Source organism: Falco punctatus (assembly GCF_963210335.1).
Source record: "Falco punctatus genome assembly, chromosome: 12".
NCBI classification, from domain to species: domain Eukaryota; kingdom Metazoa; phylum Chordata; class Aves; order Falconiformes; family Falconidae; genus Falco; species Falco punctatus.
The window spans coordinates 4,970,200-4,990,115 of NC_137592.1; the positions used below are offsets into that span (position 1 = coordinate 4,970,200).

At 49.6% G+C, this 19,916-nt stretch overlaps 1 protein-coding gene across 6 annotated transcripts in view; it reads right to left on the minus strand.

Moving 5' to 3' along the window:
* Nucleotides 1-19,916, minus strand: part of BCL11A (BCL11 transcription factor A) — a 73,659-nt gene that overhangs the window by 7,806 nt on the left and 45,937 nt on the right. For 4 of the 6 annotated variants that reach the window (XM_080407911.1, XM_080407916.1, XM_080407914.1 and 1 more), the window contains exon 3: nucleotides 1-2,044. This exon is cut by the window's left edge and continues 3,549 nt beyond it. In XM_080407911.1, the coding sequence (XP_080264037.1) occupies nucleotides 39-2,044 (2,006 nt within the window). In that variant the 3' untranslated portion in view covers nucleotides 1-38. The remainder of the gene's footprint in view (nucleotides 2,045-19,916) is intronic. The other 2 variants (XM_080407915.1, XM_080407912.1) reach the window with 2 other exon arrangements.

A 19,916-nucleotide genomic window follows, 5' to 3' on the forward strand; every position in this document is an offset into this window, starting at 1 on the left:
TGGGGGTGGATGGGGGGGCGGGGGGTACGAATATACCTCTATTCAGTTTTTATCTCGTTATTCAAGACTCGATCACTGTGCCATTTTTTCATGTGTTTCTCCAGGGTACTGTACACGCTAAAAGGCATCTTACAAATCTCGCATTTGTAAACGTCCTTTCCCACCTGCCCGTGTGTTTTCATGTGCCGGGTGAGCTTGCTACTCTGGGCGCAGGCGTAGTTGCAAAGCTCACACTTATACGGCCTCTCGCCCGTGTGGCTCCGTCTGTGGACGGTGAGATTACTACAGTTCTTGAAGACCTTCCCACAGTACTCACAAGTGTCGCTGCGTCTGCCCTCTTTTGAGCTGGGCCTGCCAGGGCCCGGGCCACTAATATGGGGCGTGCTCCCTCCGCTTCCCGTGCCGCTGCGGCCTGAGATCCCTCCGTCCAGCTCGCCCGGCGGCGTGGAGAAGCGCAGGCTGCCATTCTCCGAGGAGTGCTCGGAGGAGGAGGCGAAGGGCGATTGTCGGGAGTCGCCGAAGCTGAGGAAGGGGTCCTTCAGCTGCCGGGAGGCGGCGTAGCCCGCCAGCCACTGGGAGTAAACGTTCTCGGTGTTGGGCATGGCGGCGGCCGGCAGGTCGAACTCCTTCTCCAGCTTGATGCGTTTGGAGAAGGGGCTCAGGGAGCTGGGGCTACCCAGCAGCAGCTTTTTGGACAGGCCTCCCGAGGCGGACTCCCCCGGGGAGCAGCCCCGGCCGTTGACAGCCCCCTCGTCAATGCGGTCAGACTCGCCGGCCACCGAGTCTTCGTCGCAAGTGTCCCTGTGCACCTCGGGCTCGGGGAGGTGGCCCCGCTTGTGTTTCTCCCCCAGGACCTGGTGGAAGGCCTCGCTGAAGTGCTGCATGGAGCTCAAGACCATGCCCTGCATGACGTCCGGCATCGACCGGCTCTCCTCGCCAGCCCGCGAGTTGTTCTCGTGGTGGCGGGCCGCCTCCAGGCTCATCCCGAAGCCGTAGTCCGGCCGGTCACTCTCGTTCAAGTCCTCCTCCTCTTCTTCCTCCTCCTCCTCCTCCTCCTCCTCCTCTTCCTCCTCTTCCTCATCCCCATTCTCGGGGATCATGTTGGGGTCATTCTCGCTCTTGAACTTGGCCACCACGGACTTGAGAGCGCTGCTGGCGCTGCCCACCAGGTCGCTGGTGCCTGGCTCAGGGGAGCTGGCGGTGGAGAGCCCATCATCCGACTTCACCGTCATGGGGGAGGACTTGTGCATGTGGGTCTTCATGTGGCGCTTCAGCTTGCTGGCCTGCGTGCAGGCGTGGTCACAGAGGTTGCACTTGTAGGGCTTCTCCCCGGTGTGGCTCCGGCGGTGGACCACCAAGTTGCTCTGAAACTTGAAGGTCTTCCCGCAGAACTCGCAGGACTTGGACTTCATGGGCGGCTGGGAGGGAGGAGGAGCGGACTGCAGAGGAGGAAGGGGCGGTGTGGCCAGGAACGGGGGCTTGCTGCCGGGCTGGAAGGGCTGCAGCAACCTTTGCATAGGGCTGGGCCGGCTCGGGGACAAGGGTGGGCTGGAGGTGTTGCCGGCCAGCTCCCGCAGCCTCCGGGAGAAATCCATAGCGGGGGGCTCCATCGCCATGGGGTTCAGTCGCAGCACCCTGTCAAAGGCACTAGGGTGATGGGTGGCCAGAGCCATTTCTTCCGCACCCAGGCGCTCAATGCGATGCGGATCCAAATGGTGCCTCGGGGGAGGGCTAAAGAGGGGCGGCGTGGGTGGGAAACGCCCTTCTCCCAGCCCCGACGCCTCCCTCGAGACCGAGCCGGGTATTCTGAGCAGGTTAAAAGGGTTATTGTCTGCAATGTGAATCCCGTGGAGAGGTGGCTGGGAAGGGCACTCTGCACCTAGTCCTGTTGGGATACCAACCCGTGGCGTCAGGGGGCTGCCGTGCTCGCTTTCTAAGTAGATCCGTAAGCCGTGCGTGTTCTGTGCGTGCTGCAAGAGGAACCAGGCGCTGTTGAAAGGCTGTTTACAAGTCGTACACGTGTAGCTGCTGGGCTCATCTTTACCTGCAAAATAACACAACAAGCAGCGTCAATCTCCGGCCGTCCGCCGGCGGGCGAGAGCTCGCCTCCCCGCCCAAGCTCCTCTCCTCCGGGAGGCTCAGCTGGGAGCTGGGGAAGGGACAGCCCAGCTCGGCTGCAGGCAGGGGACAGGGGACGGGAGGAGGCGAGGGGCGCGACGGGGAGCTCCAAACCCACCCGAAGCACGCCCGCCGCCTCCCACCGTCCCCAGCCCTGGGTTCAAAAGTGAACCCTGGCAGGTAACCGCAGCAAAAAAGATGCTAAAAAAAAAAAAAAAAAAAAAAAGAGAGATGTTAAAGTCAGTCGATGCCAGCTACAACTCCACAGACTTTTTGCTGCAAGAGGCTGCTAATATTTGGACTGGGGAGTAGATAATACATAGATAGATAGATAAATGCAAAATAAATACATCCCCTTCTGAAAAGCACTCCAGGAAAGCACGTACATCGGATCAAAGGAGCAACCCAAAGCATCACAACAGCTAGCAAGCTCATCACCAGATTATTAGCCTACTCCTTATTTTGAGAGACTAACAACGTGCACAAAATCAGGCAGTTATCTCCTGCTCCTTAGCTGAGATTTGGCTCTGGGGCAATAGAAAGCAAAAAAAAGGAGAGAAAAAAAAAGAAAAGGAGAAAGAGAAAAAAAAAGATTAAATGAAACGGCACATGGGACAGGGAGAGGGGAAGGCAGGGAGAGCAGCAGCTCCGCCAGAAAAAGAGCTGGAAGGTGGCCAGGAGGCCTGGCCGAGCGCCCTGCCGGAGCCACATTATTTCTCTTGCACTGAAAAGAAGCTGAGGACGGTAAATGCCACTTTGGCAAGTAGCAAGCTAACTCTATTTCATGATAATTTATTTTTGGAGATAACACGGACATTATAAAAGAGCAACCAACTAATAAATAACTAAACAAAAAGCCGGCTAATAATGACAGTCGAAAGCAGCCCCTTCTAATATATGGCAAAACAAGGGGGATGGATAACTTTTTGAGGGCTGCCCACGAGAAAAGAGTGGCGCGAGATATGGCAAAGGTGAGTGCGCTTTTATCCATCACTGCAATTTTGAGAATAATTCTCTTCCACCCCCATATGGATGTTTTTTGCTAAATGCTGATAAACTGAAACCTAAGCTACAAGGAGAATAAAAATTCATTTCCAGCCCTGCCCAGCAGTTCTCACAGAGTTTCTGTTTAGTGATATTTAAAAAAATAAACATGATCTTGAGGTTTGCTGAGGAATAAACCAGGAGCCCTCCAAGGGCATCAGTGCCTGGGGTGATACCTGCCTGCGCCACGCACTCCTGCCCTGACCCAACATTTACATTACAAGGTATCTGCTCCATAGGCACCACTCCTGGGTAAACATCTTTCCGTGCTGCACTGCGAGTTGCCCCCATTAGGTTTCCCCTATTTGCCTGATATGAAGAAAAGGGAAAGAAAAAACAAATGAGGCAGATTTGGAAAGAAAACGTCGCTTCATCTGTACCCATCTTGTTTCCCATCTCACTGGGAGGAGGGGAGGAAAAGCTTCGCACAGGCGTTTTCCTTCTCGGGCGAGCCGAAGGATGATGCGGGGATACCAGAGGCAGGCAGGCAGCCCGAAGCGCTGGCTGTAGTGCCCCGCCGCAGCTCTCCTCCCTGCCTCCCGGCTCTGTGGTTATTCTACGTTTGGCCCGAGAAGCTGAATCGGGCAAGTAAAACAAGACTCTATCATCTACAGCAGGCATTTAACACTTTAATCACTTTAAAAGCCCTTGGAATAATATTTAACATTTCATCCTGAAGCCGGCATCGGAATAAAATGCGCTGCAGTGTTTAGGATGTGCCAGGCATGCGAGCGCAGATAAACACTTAAATCTGCTGAAATTAGAGGGAAATTCAATTGGACTTGCACATTCCTATGCTCATTTATGAGCTCGGAAAAAAATCTTAAATGGGAAAATTTCATCTTGCTTCACCGTAATGAAGTGCAAGTTTTTAACACCACGGTAGGAGCTAACAATGTAACGCTACCTCGCCTCTCTACCTTATAGATCAGGTCAGAGAAAATAGCATTTTATCTTATAATGAGGATACAACATCGAGCGTTCGCTACCACATTTTAGTATTCCCATCAACTAGATATTCTAGATCATAAGGGCAGCTCGTGTAATCATAATGTCAATGAGAAGGGCTGTTACAACTGAGACTAAAGATTACATGGAAAAAGCTGCTTTGAAACTGGTAATTATTACCAGTCCACTAATAGCAAATGATGCATTACAGTTTCACCGTATAATCTGTATTTCACTCAGCTCCTGCCAGTACAGCCTTATTATATTACAGCTCTCACAAATTCTAAATTCCTAAACTACAGTCATCAATAAACGTGTTACTTGCCATAATTTGCAAAATTACTTTGTTCATAACATCTTCGACTGTTATAAAGACCGGAATTGATTTCCTGCATGGCAAAATTAGGGCTACATTGATTTAGTGGAGTGTAAAATGTAATATTATTCTTCATTTGCTTGCCTGAAAAACAAGTTTTCAATTCACCATCCACGTTTGGTAATCAAGATAATAATTTAAATTTAAAATCATGTTTATGTACAAAACTTCCCTAAACAACCCACCATTTCCAAGGGAGCAATGTAAAACCAGGCAATAAAATAAAGCAGCGAAACAGTTAAAATCCACCAGCCATTTGCCTCCACCCCCTGCTTTGAAGAGAAGCGATTTCTAATTTGTCTATTAGTGCTTGATTAATTATGAAGGCTATTGACTGACCATATCACCACCTAGAGATACGTTCCAGTCTGATGCAGCCTTGCCAAACTGCAAGAATTACGGCACTAACCCACGTGTTGCCGGCCAACAGCGAGACAGGTCTTTAGCCCGCTACAGCAACCCCTGCTTTTTGGAAGGGTACTCGCCTTTCCTTCCTCCTGTCCCACCACCATCGCCACCATCATGTTTGGGTCCCCCAAAAGCCAGCCAGGACTGTAGGAGCCGAAGGCTGTTGATCCGCTGATGTCTCCTAGCTATGGGCCACCCTCTGCGTCCACACGGCCTTCCCAGCTAAAACATCTGGGCAAGACCACGGGCAAGCAAGGAAAGCACAGCAGGGAGGTGCAGTAGCTGGTGCTGGTCAAGGACGGAGCTGAAGAAGGTCCCACAGGGCTCTTCACGCCTCATTGTCCACCGGGGCAATGTGATGGGATGCGTTATCCAAAGCAGCACTGCAATGCCATCAGGCCTTCGGGCCGATTTCCAGGAGGCTAACAGGAATCCCCTAGATCGAGATGCGAAGCGGGTCACCGTTGAACCAGCCCTCCTCAGGCACTGACAGCAGGGCTGGAGCTCACATCCTGAGCTGCTTCACACTGAGGAATTTAAGGCCGAATGGGAGCATCAGCTCTTGCTCTCTGACCCTTCCTGCAGTATGTGTCGCTCACTTGTCCCACGCCATGACCAACACAATGTCTTTGGGTAAAACACAATCTCCTCCAGCCCTGCAAACTGTCTTCAGGGCAAAGCATGAAATCCCAGTGCAAACCATTCAAACCAGCGCAGAAGACACAAGAGAGCACCCACTGCTTGCCACCACAGACACAATCACAGACAGGTAACTGGGGTCCACCTGAATTTCTCTGGTTCTAATCTCTACGTGTTCTCTTTTTCTCTTGAGGGTTTGGGTTTTTTTTCTGGTTGATACACTGGAAAGCCCTTTGGTATGCAATGTGCCCCCCACACACCCCCCCAAGTGTACTTGGGCACCCAGAAATCAAGGCACACTTCAAAATGTAATTATTTTTCCATCCTGAAGTCACCCCTCCAACCTCTCCCACTACTCAAGGACCAGCCTAGCCCTTCTCACCCCGGCATCAGGCTGGGAAAGAGTTGGTTTCCCTCTAAGCCTCCCACAGAGCTGCTGCCTTCTGGGTACCGCACCCCAGCTCTGTAAGCACGGCCCCGATTCCGCTCTTCTAGCCAAGGACCGCGGCAGGCTGCAGCCAACCGTGCTCTCAACACACCCTGCTTGTCGGTCTGTCCAGACACCCCATAAACCCAGCCCTGTTGCTCTTCAGCCGTCCACCCACCTTTGCTTTATCCACAACACTGATCAACCGCAACTGCGTATTCATTTCTAAATCACCGACAAAGTGCAACCCACCGCTGCGGCTCCCAGCAGCCCCCGCTGACCTCTCCCATCCACCAACACTTCTCCAGCTAAGCCCCCACGTTCCCGAACCCGCCAGCAGGCTGGGAATTGCCCGTGCTAGTGATACCGCCCGGTGCTCGGTGTTCCTATACACAACGCCACACAGTGCCGCACGCAGCGCCTTGCTGAGTCTATTCCATCTACATTTATCAACCAAAGTTGTCATCTGGAAGAATGAAATCAGGTTTATTTGACAAAAATCTATATTCCATAAATTTAAGTTGAGTGGCATGAATTATATTTCTGTCCTTTAATTCTTTATCAATTGAATCTTATATTGGCTTTTCATTATTTTGCCCAGAAGAGATAGGCAAAGTGTTGCCAACTCTCCCACAGTTACCCTGACCAGCTCCTGACGGCATTTCCCCAGTCCGTAAGCTTCATTAAAAACCAGCATCATGTGTCAACTCTTCAGGGATTCTTGGGTGCAAGCTGTCAGGGCCTTTTCATTTAAAAATATTTTATCTCCATTGGACCTTCTACAAAATCCTCCCTGGCTACTAATGAGCTAGAAAAAACATCACCCACCTATGATACAGAAACATAACACTGCTGCTTTCCAGGCCTACAGCAGAAATATTTATTAAAAATTTCTACCTCACTCCTTCCATCCATCACTACCAGGGTGTCTCTTTTCCCCAGGAAGAACTCTCCCTGAGAAACTCTCCTCTTCTCCCCATCAGTGTCACACATGAGTCTTCCTCAGCACCTTCAGCTCCCCTGACCGGTTCTCTACCCACCATGGTTTCTCACTGTGATTAATTGCTATCTATTTTCCATTTTTTTAATTGTCACATATTGATTTTTTTAATATCTAATTGCTGTTCTCATCTCACCACTGAAGCGGGTGAAGTGGGTTTTGGATTTGGGCCAAAGTTGCCCTCTCCTTCCTGGACAGCTCATCAACTCTTTACAAATAGCTTCCAATTGCCATTCACATTTTCGCGTGTACGTTTTTCCTCCCAGTCAATTATACTGCTCATTTTCTTCATATTTGGGAAATTACCCCTTTAGGAAAATGACAGGGGGATACCACGTACCAAATACAAACGTGGGGCCAGTATGAAACCTGACTGGTCTCACCCAGCAAAGTCTCACCTACCGTCACGTATTTACTCCTTTTCTACACCTCGGCCAGCAAAGGACTAGTGACAGGGCACAGCATTTCACTACAGCACAAATGTTTAGTGTTTCTCAAGTTACTGGCTCCTGCCTTAAAAAAAAAAGCAGCAGAACAGCTCTTGCCTGCCATGCCCCCAAAAGAAGTGATTTAACCAGTGACACAGGAGTGACAGATTTAGCTTCTGATCCGAAAAATGTTAGCAAATGAGTGGGATGGATATTGGCATTTGAGTGCCTTTAAGGGCAGTTGGCACAATTACTCAGTAAAATATGAAGAGATGGCTGCTTTCAGCATTAAAGGGCTTTTTTCATATTTAAAAAAAAAAAAAAAAAAAAAAAAGGCTGGCTCTTCTGTACTGCGCTCACAGATAACACCCAGTGCACTGAAAGGCAGAATATAGCTGGCTCTGAGCAAGACCCACAGCCACGTCCACAGCCACCAGCAGCAAAGCCAGACAAGATGCTGGGGAGAAGACCAGCTGGGAGGAGAAGCTGTCAGCTAGATGCCACTGCTGGGAGGGAAAAAAAAATAATTCTGGAGCGAGGCATGCAAGTTCAGGCATTGCCAAGTGAGTAATGGAATAATCTGCACGAGTGTGCCAATGTGCTTTGGAAGAGCTTGCTTCGTTTCTCAAAAGTCAGGGCTGGATCCAGGAAAGCTGCTCACCGGACACACCGGCACTTTACAGAAGTGCTGAAACACCACATGCAGCATCCTCTCGGTGTCCCTACCCGAAACAGGCAGCCCCGCAGTAGCACAGGACGGTGTCGGGGAAGGACCACCACATTAAGGAGCGAGATATTCGTGTAACATGTATTATACTACAGGGCATGGCCGTGGCTGCACACAAACACGCAGTATTAGAGACACCCCACTTTTCCTGGTGTTTTCACGAACTGAACGGCGGCGTAAGCCAACGGTGCTCTCAAGGATTACATTCACAGCTGCACATTTACGCCCCTGGAGAAAGCCCTGCGGCAGAGATCTCCGAGCAGACCAGGATCTGGCCCTCACTGCCTGGATGGTCCAGCCCTTGTTCCCAGCAGCATCTCGCCACAAGCCAGCATCACCAGCCCTGGTGGCTTAGCTCCTGTGTTCTCCTGCACCTTCCCCAAAACACCCCAAAAGCCAAGGTGTCTTTACTGGGCTACTGCACCTACAGGGCACGTACACACCTTTTGCTATCAAACTGCAGAGAACAAGTTAAAAGTGGCCTGAACACCTGCAACCCGCGGTGCTACTCTCTCCTCTGCTTGCCACCAATTATCAGAGGAACACCCTGAGCCAAACCCAGGAACTTCTTTATTCAGCTCTAATGTCAACTGACTGCTTGATTTTTGGACTGATAAATTTGGAGTTGTTATGGTATTTAAAGGGGGGAAGAAAAAAGATTGAATTAATTGTTACCACTTGTACTTGATTCAGTTCTTCTCCATCTGGCTTGTCAAATAACTCTTTTTCCCCCCCCCCTCTCTCTCTTTCTCCCTCAGAAATCCATACTGTTGAAATTCCTTTCAACTGAAAACTAGAGAAGTGAAACAGTTGGGACACGGGAAGCATCGCAGGGCCGGGAGATCAGTGGGTCCACTCCACGCCTGCAGCAGCCCACTTCTCCCTTGGTAAGAAATAGCTGCTTTGTCGTGACTCACCTTTTCCTGGTAGTCAGCAGCATCAGTTTAGATGGGGAACTGTAACTGTCCAAACATACTTTTTCCTCCTTGCACTAGTTCTTCCTCCTGATTCTCCAGATTGCATAAGGCACGTTATTAACCTGGTCCGTCATTAACCAACTATAAGTAGCTGTTAGCACTGTTAGCATCAGCATTGTCGCTGTTGTTGTCATAATAATTACAATAATAATAAATAACAGCAGTAGCTGCATTTATGTACAACAGGGTACTTTTTCTCTAATCTTTTCTCTTTATGATTGGATGAACTGGATTCAGAAACACTAAAAGGACAACGTCCCCAAAACTCTTTAGGAAACGACACAGCATTGCTTGTGAAATGAGAAGCACCACTGCTGTTGTGCATTTGAAAAATAAAATTCTGCAGATCAAGTCCACATTGTTTATGAATAGGCCTGATGGTGGGTCCTGGGACCAGCTTAGTTGTGAAAATGCCAAAAATCTAGAAGATGTTTTGCTTTGTGGGACCTTCACACCCCCATCTGCCATCTTTACCAGCCTTTCCTTATCTATGCCTTATTGATAAAAGACTTACTGATAGACCTGAAAATAATTATTTTTCCCTCAAAGTCAAACTCCCTGAAATCATTTTAATAAAAGTGGCAGAAAGTTTCCTAAACCGAGTATCAATAATGCTATTTTTTCATTACACCCCCTCTTAAAAGCCCTTATTTTAAAGAAGAACGGGGCCAAAATGCTAACACCACGATCCAAACTTCAAACAGAAACCCGAGCAAAAGCAACAATAAAAATAAAGCTACAGCTGGCATTACCTTGCCATTCAAATATTTAGACTGGTGTTAGGAACTTCAGGAATTCACCTTTTTCTCCCAAAGCCAAGTTTTCATTGGGTTTTGCAGCACTGCTCAGGTTTCCACAGAACAGTTTTTTGGGCCCGAGGAAAGAGTGAGTGGGATGCGATGGAAAGAGGGAGGCCAGTTTCTCCCTGCAGAAGAGCAAAGGTGCAGCATCCTCGCGGGGGACACAGGCGAGAGACGGAGGAGTTCCATCCACAGCCCGGCGGCCAGGCTCCTCAGAACCCTGAGCAGTATCTGGCCCTTGCAGAAGTGCATGCTTCATGGAAGACCATTTTGGTTGCAGCCTCAACGTATTTTCTGTATTTGCTTATTCTTCTAGGCAGAACCAAACCCGTAACACCTAGATTTTCCCCACAGAAGAATATTTCATTAACAACAAGCAATAAAATGGATGGGAGGCATGGGGTGCTGGGGTCCCATCGGAGCATGCCAGCACTGCCAGGCATACCGGCCTGACCACAATGTCTGTCACCATTTTCAAGGCAATTATGATTTGGCCACCAGGAAAACCTGCTTCGAGCTCCAACTTGGCAAGTAAGGTATCAGGCTACGACTGATTTTGTGCTTTTTGAAAACTTAAGGGGGGTGGAAATCTGTTGCGTCTTAATTAGCAAGGAACAGAAGAAACCTGCCATCAGAAAATAATGCTGTGCTTGAAATCTGGCTTTGAATGAAGTTTTAAAAAGAAAGCCCTCAAGCAAAGAAGACCTGATCACGCACATGTATGCACCCTACACACTAACACTACAGGGATGGAGAAAGGGATGGAGAAATAGAGGCGATGCAGACTGCAGCATCACATGGGTAGCAGCTCCACTAGCTTCAAACACCAGTGGTGGGACCTAAAGGGCAAACTACATGGTGTTGTCAGCCCCAGAGGAGGAACTCCTCGCTGATACCATCTCGTTTCTCCAAAAATACCATTAGCAAAGTAACCACGTCCCAGGCACACAGGCTTCCCCACCCACCTCTTCTGGACCGCCTCTCCTGGCTGCAGGCACAGGGTTTGTAACTCAAGGGACTCAAACATGAGTGGCATCGCTGGGATGACACCCGCTAAATCAGCTCCTCTGGACCTGCCTGGCACCAGGTATGTCCCCTGCTGGAAGGTCCACCTGGGCTCTGACCCAGCAAGGACCAAGCCTCATCTAAGCACCGCCCCGTAAAGAGCATCAAAGCCCTTTCCAAAGCCCAACCTGACAATCCAGCAAACGACACCTTGCCCTAATGGTCTGTCATTATGTGTTTACCCAGTGGCTGCTGGGGACAATCAAGGCAACAATTCACTTCTAAAATGCAGTGTTGCAATTACACAGCTACAGAGAGCTTCCAAAACATTTTATTCGTTCTCATACGCCTATGTGATTACTTATTTCCTTTTCTACAGTTTTCTTCCTTGCTGGTGGCATCTGAAGAAAAGGCAGAGTACGCTTCAAAAGGTTTCTTGCAAAGGAGAGAAAGGAGATGCCCTAGCATGACATCTCAGGTCACCCCTGCCAGCGTGGGGCGACACGCAGCATGAAACCCCCGAGCCCTGGCAGAGGCTGCCGATGGGGTGCTTATCCCAGTTTATATCGCAGCTTCGGCCTTGCAGCCGGTACCCAGCATGGGCGAGTATGCATGATGGATGCTGCTCTGCAATGCACTATACACAAGCAGATCTCTTACATACAGAGAGAATCTCAGACCCAACGCCAGGCTGCTGCTTTCCTGAGAAGGGCTCACCAGCTAATGCTTGGTGACCCGATTAGCACCGTGGGACCTCGCTGGAGGACACAGCAGCTCTACCGCACAAGGCACTCCTGGAGAGACTGAGGCACGCTGGTGTTTTGAAACGGCTGGGAGCCCTCTTCCAGGGAGAAATGGGGGCCAGCACCTTCCCACTGCGGTTCACCACCAAGCACATAGCTGCCAGAGCATGGCCAGGCTGTCAAGTCTCCTTATCACCTGTGGGTTTGCTTTATTTTTGCTGCATTTCAAATATTAGCATCTCTGTTTGACGTGCCTGGCTCCATAAAGCACATACACTTAAAGCATCATCTTGCAGAGATGTGGTGGTCCCTACAAGTCCCCGTTGGCCCCTTTCACCAGCCAGGCATTGCCAAGGTCCCTTCTCCATCCTACAGCATCCCTGCGCCCACACATGCTGGGCATGGTTTTAGTGGAGCCAAAAAGCCCCAGTCCTCAGCCAAGTGATGGGCTTGGGGACGCTTTCCTCAAGAGCCTTATTCCACCTTTTCCTTCCCAAAATTGACCCTCTTCAGTCTCTCCTCCTTCCCAGCCTTCCCCTTTGGCTTGCTTTCCTCTTGCTTTCAAATTAATGATATTTAGCTAGCAGCAAACCATCCTGACAAAGTGGGTCAGGGGAACTGCAGGTCCCCCCAAGCGACACCTCCATCTGCAAATCATCTGCCAGGAAGGCAAAGGTTTATTCTGTCCCTGAACAAGTTCAATGTCACCACAGAGTTGCAAGCACAGCAAGCGCTGAACCAGATCCTACGACGTTTAGTTTCATAACTTGCGCAAGCGAGTATTAGTAGAATCGATAATATATGTATTTTCCCCTCCCTGCTTTGCAAATAGGACCAAAAGGTGTCGTAAAGTTGTCCAGTCTCCTCCAGTTTTATCCTGTCTCCTCACCATCGCTGAGATATCCTTGAAGTTGAAAATGATATAATACTCCGAATATCTGGAGTTTGGAGGATGGAAGACTTGCAAGAATTGCTACAGCTTTATTGCGTTCTCGGGGCACCGAGAGTATTTACCATACATACATCAAGTCAAGGAATGCAAAAAGGGCATACAAAAATTTGGCGCTTCGAGCTCAGGAGTTTAAATTCCCAGGAAGGCAGATAAAAGAGTGATTTTCTTATTTATAGATTTGCAGATGAAATCCAACAAAACCAGTCATCCCCCCCACCCCCCAAAAAAAAAAACACCCAAAAGAAACCAAAAAAAGAAGAAAAAAAACCACCAACTCCCTCCTTTTTGTCAGTAAGGTTGATTCAATTTCCAGGCTTGCAAGGTCTCCTCTCGCCGAGTATTACCCGACCCCAATAACACGCGCTGTTCCAAGGTTAAGATCTGTTTCCTTACAATAATGCAGAAAGCTGTTGTTTCAGTCGCCGCTGCAGAATTCAGCTTTGAAGGACAGGTTAGTACCACACTACATTTAACTGGATTCAGTTCATCTGATTATACAGTGCCTTGCTTTCTGGAATATGTAATCATCTCTTTCTGATGACATTTTAAATATCCAACTAGACAAATAATTGCAGCAATAATTGATAGCTGAGTCAAGCTGGAAGATTATTGATTGGCACAGTACCCGCTGAAACAAATGTTCATCTTTCAAACATTACAGTGAGGATGCTTAAATCTAACTTTTGCTGATAAATGATAAAAATTTGATTTACTGATAAAACCACCGGAATAGAATATGCACTTTGGGTTTTGATTACCTTGTGAAATTTTTCGAAGAAAAATTAGGTAGCGGGATTTATATTCTATTTCATGTGAATAATTGCCAAGATATGGATAAGCCACTGAACATAAACACACACGGAGAAGTCTTAAAGAGTTGATGATTAACTCTTTACCTTCCTGAATGGAATTTTTCTGTTCCTAATCACTGCTTACATGGGATTTTATCCTACAGCCTTCCCAGGGATGCCTCGCATGGGTCTCATTACCGGCGACAGGAGTTACACGTTGGGAAAGATCCGCTCCCCCCCCCTCCCCCATCATTTTCCCAGCACCTCAAAAGCCCTCAGTTTAAATGTGCATATTCTTACTCCGCTGTGAATGCAGCCGAAATGAGGGTTTGGTCTCATCTGCAATGGTGTAAATCAGGAGCACCAGCACTCAAATCTGCAGCACTGCATAAAAGCAGCAGGAGGGAGGTCAAGATCAGGTGCATTCACAAACTGCAATCGCTGTCTTAAAGGGAGGAGGTTTTAAAGCTGAAATAGAACCACTTTTCAGCTCCTATTACACAGGGGCCTGTTTAAACGTGGGTTTCCTTCTAATTATGAAATTCCGGACCCCGCAGCACTGCCTATATGTCAGGGGGAGAGAAAGGGGGAATTTCTGAAACTTACTGATTAGAAAGCAGAGCGAGCGGCCGCGGGAGAGGATTGCATGTGGGGAAAGGCAAGCGATGAGCTGCCTAGTTAGGGCAGAGGAGCCGTCGCAAAGCAGAAGCCTGAAATTAAGGAAAAGCACCAGAATATTTGAGCAGGGAACAAAGAGCATAAATTCCAGAGTAAGAGATGAAAAAAGCACTGAAACGTTTTGAAACGGAGCCATTAGGAGCTGATTGAGTCTCAGAGCTACTGTTAAAAATCAGCCGCTTGTTAGATGCAGCGATCAGCCGAGCCCTGACACTTAAGGCGTATGAGGGGGCTTGTCGAGCGGCTTTGCTGTAATTTAGAGATCCTCAGTTAATTAGAAAGCCCTCAGATTTTCTGCAAATGCGGGTCGCTATCGACAGCTCATGCTTTTGATGCTTTCTGGGTGACAGTTGCCGGACTGACCTTCCTGGTGCTGGCACGGCTGCCCAGACCCTTACCGTGTCAGGGAATTCAATCACCACCACCAGCGCCGGTGGGAAGCTACAAGTAAGGTTACTCCACTCCTACACGCCATTTCCTCCTCTGAAATGATCCCTCATGAAATCTGCATTTGCTTAATGCTATAAATAGCTCCAGCTTTGAATTAGTAGTAGTATTATTTTTTTCCCCTGCCGAATGGATGTCACAGCCAGCCCAGGACTCCGGAGAGTTTATCGACAGCAGCGCCAGCAGAGCTTGGGAGAAGTGCTTTGTGGTGGACGACCTGCTCACACTGAACCCACAGCCGTGATGGTGGGACAGAAACATCCCTTTGAGATGCTTGTTTCCCCAATACCTATGGCAGGCAGCAGTGGCTGCAGGGAACAGAGTCCCTGGCCAGGGGACGGCACTGCCCAAGCTCCCATGGGCACCCAGCACGTACATCCCACGGGGATGCCTTTCCCAGCTGCGAGCAAGGTCTGGTGATGCTCTCCAAGCAGAAACCACTGATAATATGTAATACAGGGCAAATACTGACACCGGCGAGCATCAAAAAAAAAGAGGCTTGTTTGGAAATGCAAGGAAATGAGTGGAAGTTACAGTGACAACCCAAAGGCAAGATGACAGACCTGCAGTCACACAGGGAGTTGGCGGCAGACACTAGAAAATTAACTCTCAGGAACAGTCTAGCATTGGCAGGGAAATGAATGAGATGATCTAAGAGATATTTTCCACCTCTAATAGGATTTGATGATGATTTTGCATAGGCTTTTGTGCTAGCCTGGCTTTTGATAAAGGCATGGTGTCTCTTTTCAACCCACATGCAAGGGAGAGATTAATAAGTTGCAAACTCGGCCCACCTCAGCTATAAATGGTTCCTGTGCCTATAGGGGGAAAAAAGCCAAGCTATGACTGAAAAAAAAAAAAAAAACCACAGTGAACTGAGTGCAGTTAGTGCTTTTACACCCCAATCTTCAGTTATTAAGAGATTTAGAAAGGAGAGAAAAATTCTCCTCCAGCATCCAAAAAAGCATCAATTTAGTAGCCAGACAGGGTAGCAATGCACAGACTGTGGCCGGATTAGGAGCCAGACCAAGACCCTTCCAAGGAGAGCCCCACTGGGGGCTGTGGGATGCAACAGGAGATGAGAATGGCTCCAGCGCATCTGGCAGGTCACCCTTCCCCCATGCAGACGGGGGCAGAGCCACTGGCAGGTGAGGATGGCCCTCATTTGGGAAGACCTGGTGTGGAGACTTTTGCCCGCTCAGGGCCTCGGACTGGCGGAGGATAAGACCAGAGGACTAGTCTCAGAGGATGGATTAAGATAGCACTGATGGTAGAGAAGAAAATGGAAACAAGAGTCATTTTTAAGCGTACAAAACAGATTGCAGAGAATCCCATCTTTTAGCAAGATAAGCATTTTCCTACAGGAAAATGCAATTAGATGTTGTAACTGCTAGCACTTAGATACCAGTAACAGACAGCGATAAAAAAACCCTAAGCCCACCTGATTAAGTGAATAATCTTCTGCACAGACTACATGGTCATATCATGATACCCTTTCTTGGGACAAATGCTCCCTTACTCCACGGGTTGTTCCGCTGTTATTTTTCAGCAGGAAGATTTGGGGATGCAGGCCCTGCTTTTTAGCATCACTAAGACTAAACTCTGAGCCTTGCTGTTGCCTCACCCTTGCGCTGGGCCAGATGAAGGTGGCTGCCATTCAGAAGAGAGCCACTCTCAGGCTCTTCATCCATGAATCTTCCTTTTCTGGCTCTTCACCCACTTACTTTGACGATACATCGGATAAGGGGGCTGGGACCTCCATCATTCACCTTCTTACGCTAGCCAAAGTCAGCCTACATGTGCTGCTGTACATGCTGGTGCACAGGAGGACACAGGGCACACTGTGACCTGCCAGCAGCACCTCTACATCCACACAGCCAGGACAACACGCCAGGCAGCCACGGGCTGGTCCCTGCCGGCGTCGCTTCCCTTGCTGCCAACATACAGTCTCCCACAGGGCAGCTCTGCTTTTTGGGAAAACCAGACCACGGGGCCAAAGATGGGCAACCAGATACATCCCCGCATGCCTGACCACAGCCTTCTGTTTGCAGCAAGTGTTTCAGGTTCAGGGCTGCCGTTATTTGCACTGCAGCCAGGTCTGGCAGCCGCCACAGGGGACCAGAGCCCCTCAGAGCACGGCCCTGCACCCAGAGATAACGAAACGACAGTTCCTGCCCCCAGAGCTGGCAATTATCTTCATCGCTATTATAACCTGACAAGAGGGGCTGCCAGTTTAAATAGGCCACTGCTTCGACGCCAACGCTTCCCACTCCTCGGGCTTAGGAGTGCTGAATATTTCAGCAGGTAAACGGCAGAAGTCACAGTCCTCCCATTTGTTGCCACATCTCCTAGCACTTCTGAAAAACCACAGCGGTGCATTCACGGTTGGAGTAAAAGAAATTGGCTTCACATCATGTTTTAGCGATAATACAGTAAGAGAGCAATAACGTTAAAAACAATTAACACCAAGATGCTGCAATTAATCGCACCTTAAGTCCGAGGAGCTCAGTCGGCATGCTTTGCAAACGGCCGTTAATGCCACAAAGGCTGTACAGGGAGTGGAAGCGCTGCCTGCGGTCCCACAGAGGCATTTTCCAGCCGCTTACCTCCAGGTCTGCAATTTCTCAGGGATGGGAGCACGTCCAACAAGCACCGGCGAGCACATGGCTCATACCTGCCACCTCCAGCACCTCCAACAGCCTGCCTGTGCCTGACCCCCCACGTTCCCCAAAAAGGGTGCTGGATGCTGTGGTGATGGGCAGCAGCTCCATAGAAGATGTAAAAGTCCTTGAGTCATCACTTTACCTGAAGGTGTTATCAGAAAACACCCTGTCTGGGGGCAGGCTGGGAGATGGCCGTATGTAAGGCAGGTCTGAAATTGCCATCAGCTTCACCTCGATCTTTTTCCGATGTCCTTGGCCATCCAGTTAAGATCTGACAGCATTTAAAGATGACAGTGCTTGAGGTAATGGGACAATGCCATAACAGGATTACAGGAAATGTGAAAGAAAGGACATACGTACGTAATGTCATTTAGGTAATGTCATCTATGAACAGGTTTTGCTGCGATTTTTGCTGACAAAGAAGTCAGTCTCACTTATACAATTCCTTGTAAACTCTGTTATTGCCATAAATTAGTTGACTTCTTCCTGAAAGCTTTTTAGACACGTCATTGCAAATATTTTTTCCAATTTTCTTGGTAATCTGAGGTAGGGTATCCTTGGGGGGGGGGGGGGGGGGGGGGAAGCGACACAAACCAGCACGAGGCAGCGAGCGGGGCGAGGCAGCGGGATCGAAGGACTCCCCGTCTGCCCTCCCAACCTAGCTGCAGCACCCGGACTTTGTAAGATCCTCCCAATTAATTTCCACCCAGCTATTTCCCCGCGTCCTTTTTCCATCAGTATTCCCTTTCAGTCCCACCGCAGCTGCCCCCAAAACAGCTTCCTCAGTGTGCCCCACCAGAAGTGCTGCATGCGTGCCAAGCAACTGACCGCAAACAAAAGCTTGTTTGACCAACGCTTGTTCCGAAACAAAACCCTGGCTGGAGAAGGAAATCCCGCAAAGGAGGGGGGATTGATGCTAGGACAATTCGGAAGGCGAGCCCAGGCGTGCTCACCCCCAGGGACTGGCATTCTCACCAGACAATGGTGTCTGGCCTCCCCATTCACTGCCCGCCTTGCACTCCCCCCCAAAAAAAAAATCCCCCTAAAAGCCATGTTTACTATGTGGTCTGATAAGCGGGGGAGATGCCATTAAATTGAGCCCACAACCATCTCGCGTGCTGCCCGCAGCATCTCAGGGACAGAGGATGGACAATAGAAGAAGTTTCTAAAGGACTTGGCGAAGGGTTTCTGGAGCTAAACTTATTGCTAGGAAATACTGGGATGAGTTGATTCCGTCTACGTTGAGTAGTTAAAATTAACAGCTGAGGGGGTGGCTGTGAGGTCCCCACTTGCTACCCTTTCTTGGGGAATGTTTACTCCTTCTGAGCAAAATGTTTTTTTCAAACTCCTCATCCTCGCCTTAGATGACTCCTTCCACTTAGCCTGGCAAAAGCAGCTGTTACAACAAAACCAAGCCTTTGCCCCCCCACATCTGCCTGCCATTGGCATGTGAAGTTACCGATTAAAGGAAACACCCTCCCTGGGCATGCAGCCCCCTCCCTCGATAAGTACGGTTGGAAACCACAGGAGTTGCACAGGCCAGCTCACATGCTGCACGCCAGCCTGACCATCTTATCCGTTAATAAACAGACGTTCAGGTCTTCGTCACATTGAGCAACATTGACATCTGCCCGTTTAGGCAACGCGCTGGGCAGCAGCTGGGTTTGCAGCCGGGTGGCCGGCGGGGTTTGCTGTAGGATCCCTGTGGGCTTTCCTGGGGGCAGGGTCCCACCGTCTGTCCCCTCGGGTTTGTGTTAATGATGGAAGGTGCTTGTAATAAACAAAGCTATGTTAAAATTCCTCACAAAGTTATGACATTCAGCCCTTGAACGGCACGTCCTAGACCAGCCATCACCGAGCTGTCCCCAGGAGTGTGCCTCACCACCCACTACGCCAGGTAGAGACGGAGAAACCAGCCGAAGCAGCTCCAGTCCTTCCCCCTGCACCCACACGGCGGTCACCATCTAAGGAGAAGAAAAGCTTTTGCTGTGATTAAAGGCAATTTTCTAAAGCGCATTTCCCATTTCAGTGCCAAGGCCGCTCACAGTGTTTAACACATACACGTACATTTGCAAGCATGTACACATATTCCTACCCCGCAGACGCACCTGCACAGGTGTGCGATAAGGTATCTGTGAGATACAAGTACACAGGGCCAAGCCACAAAACAGATGTAGATTTGGGTAGTGTTCAGAGTGCCAGTGCGACAGCCCCGATCCCGGGGCAAACTGCCAGTCCCCTGCTTTCAGAGCAGGATGTGCCCCTCTGGACACTGCCCACCTGCCAGTTTTGCTGCTGTCTGAGCTTCCAGCTCTGCAGAGATCCCACCACCACCCAGCTTCCCCAGGGCTGAGAGACAGCCTTGGAGGATGCTGAAGTGGAAGCCGAGGTGTAGGACCTGTACCCTTGCAGCGGTTCCCGCAGCACCTGCAGCTCCCTGCCCACTTCAGCAGGATGCATGGGTGACCAGCATCAGACCCGTGCAGGCTGCAACCAGCTGCAGTGCTGCAATCACAGCCCCTGCGCACGCGCCCTGTGCTACACAACCCCACGTTTTTAAGCAGTTCTAAGCAGTTGTGCACCTACTTCCCCATCTTCTCTAAAGTCAGGCTTTGAAAAGCCCTCCAGACTGGTGTGTCCCTACAGTCACCATCTGGCACTCAAGATGAGGATGTCCTGCGCCACTGCGCCCACCCAGAGAGGGACAGCGTTACTGCTACTACAGGAAACAGCAAGGGGGACAGA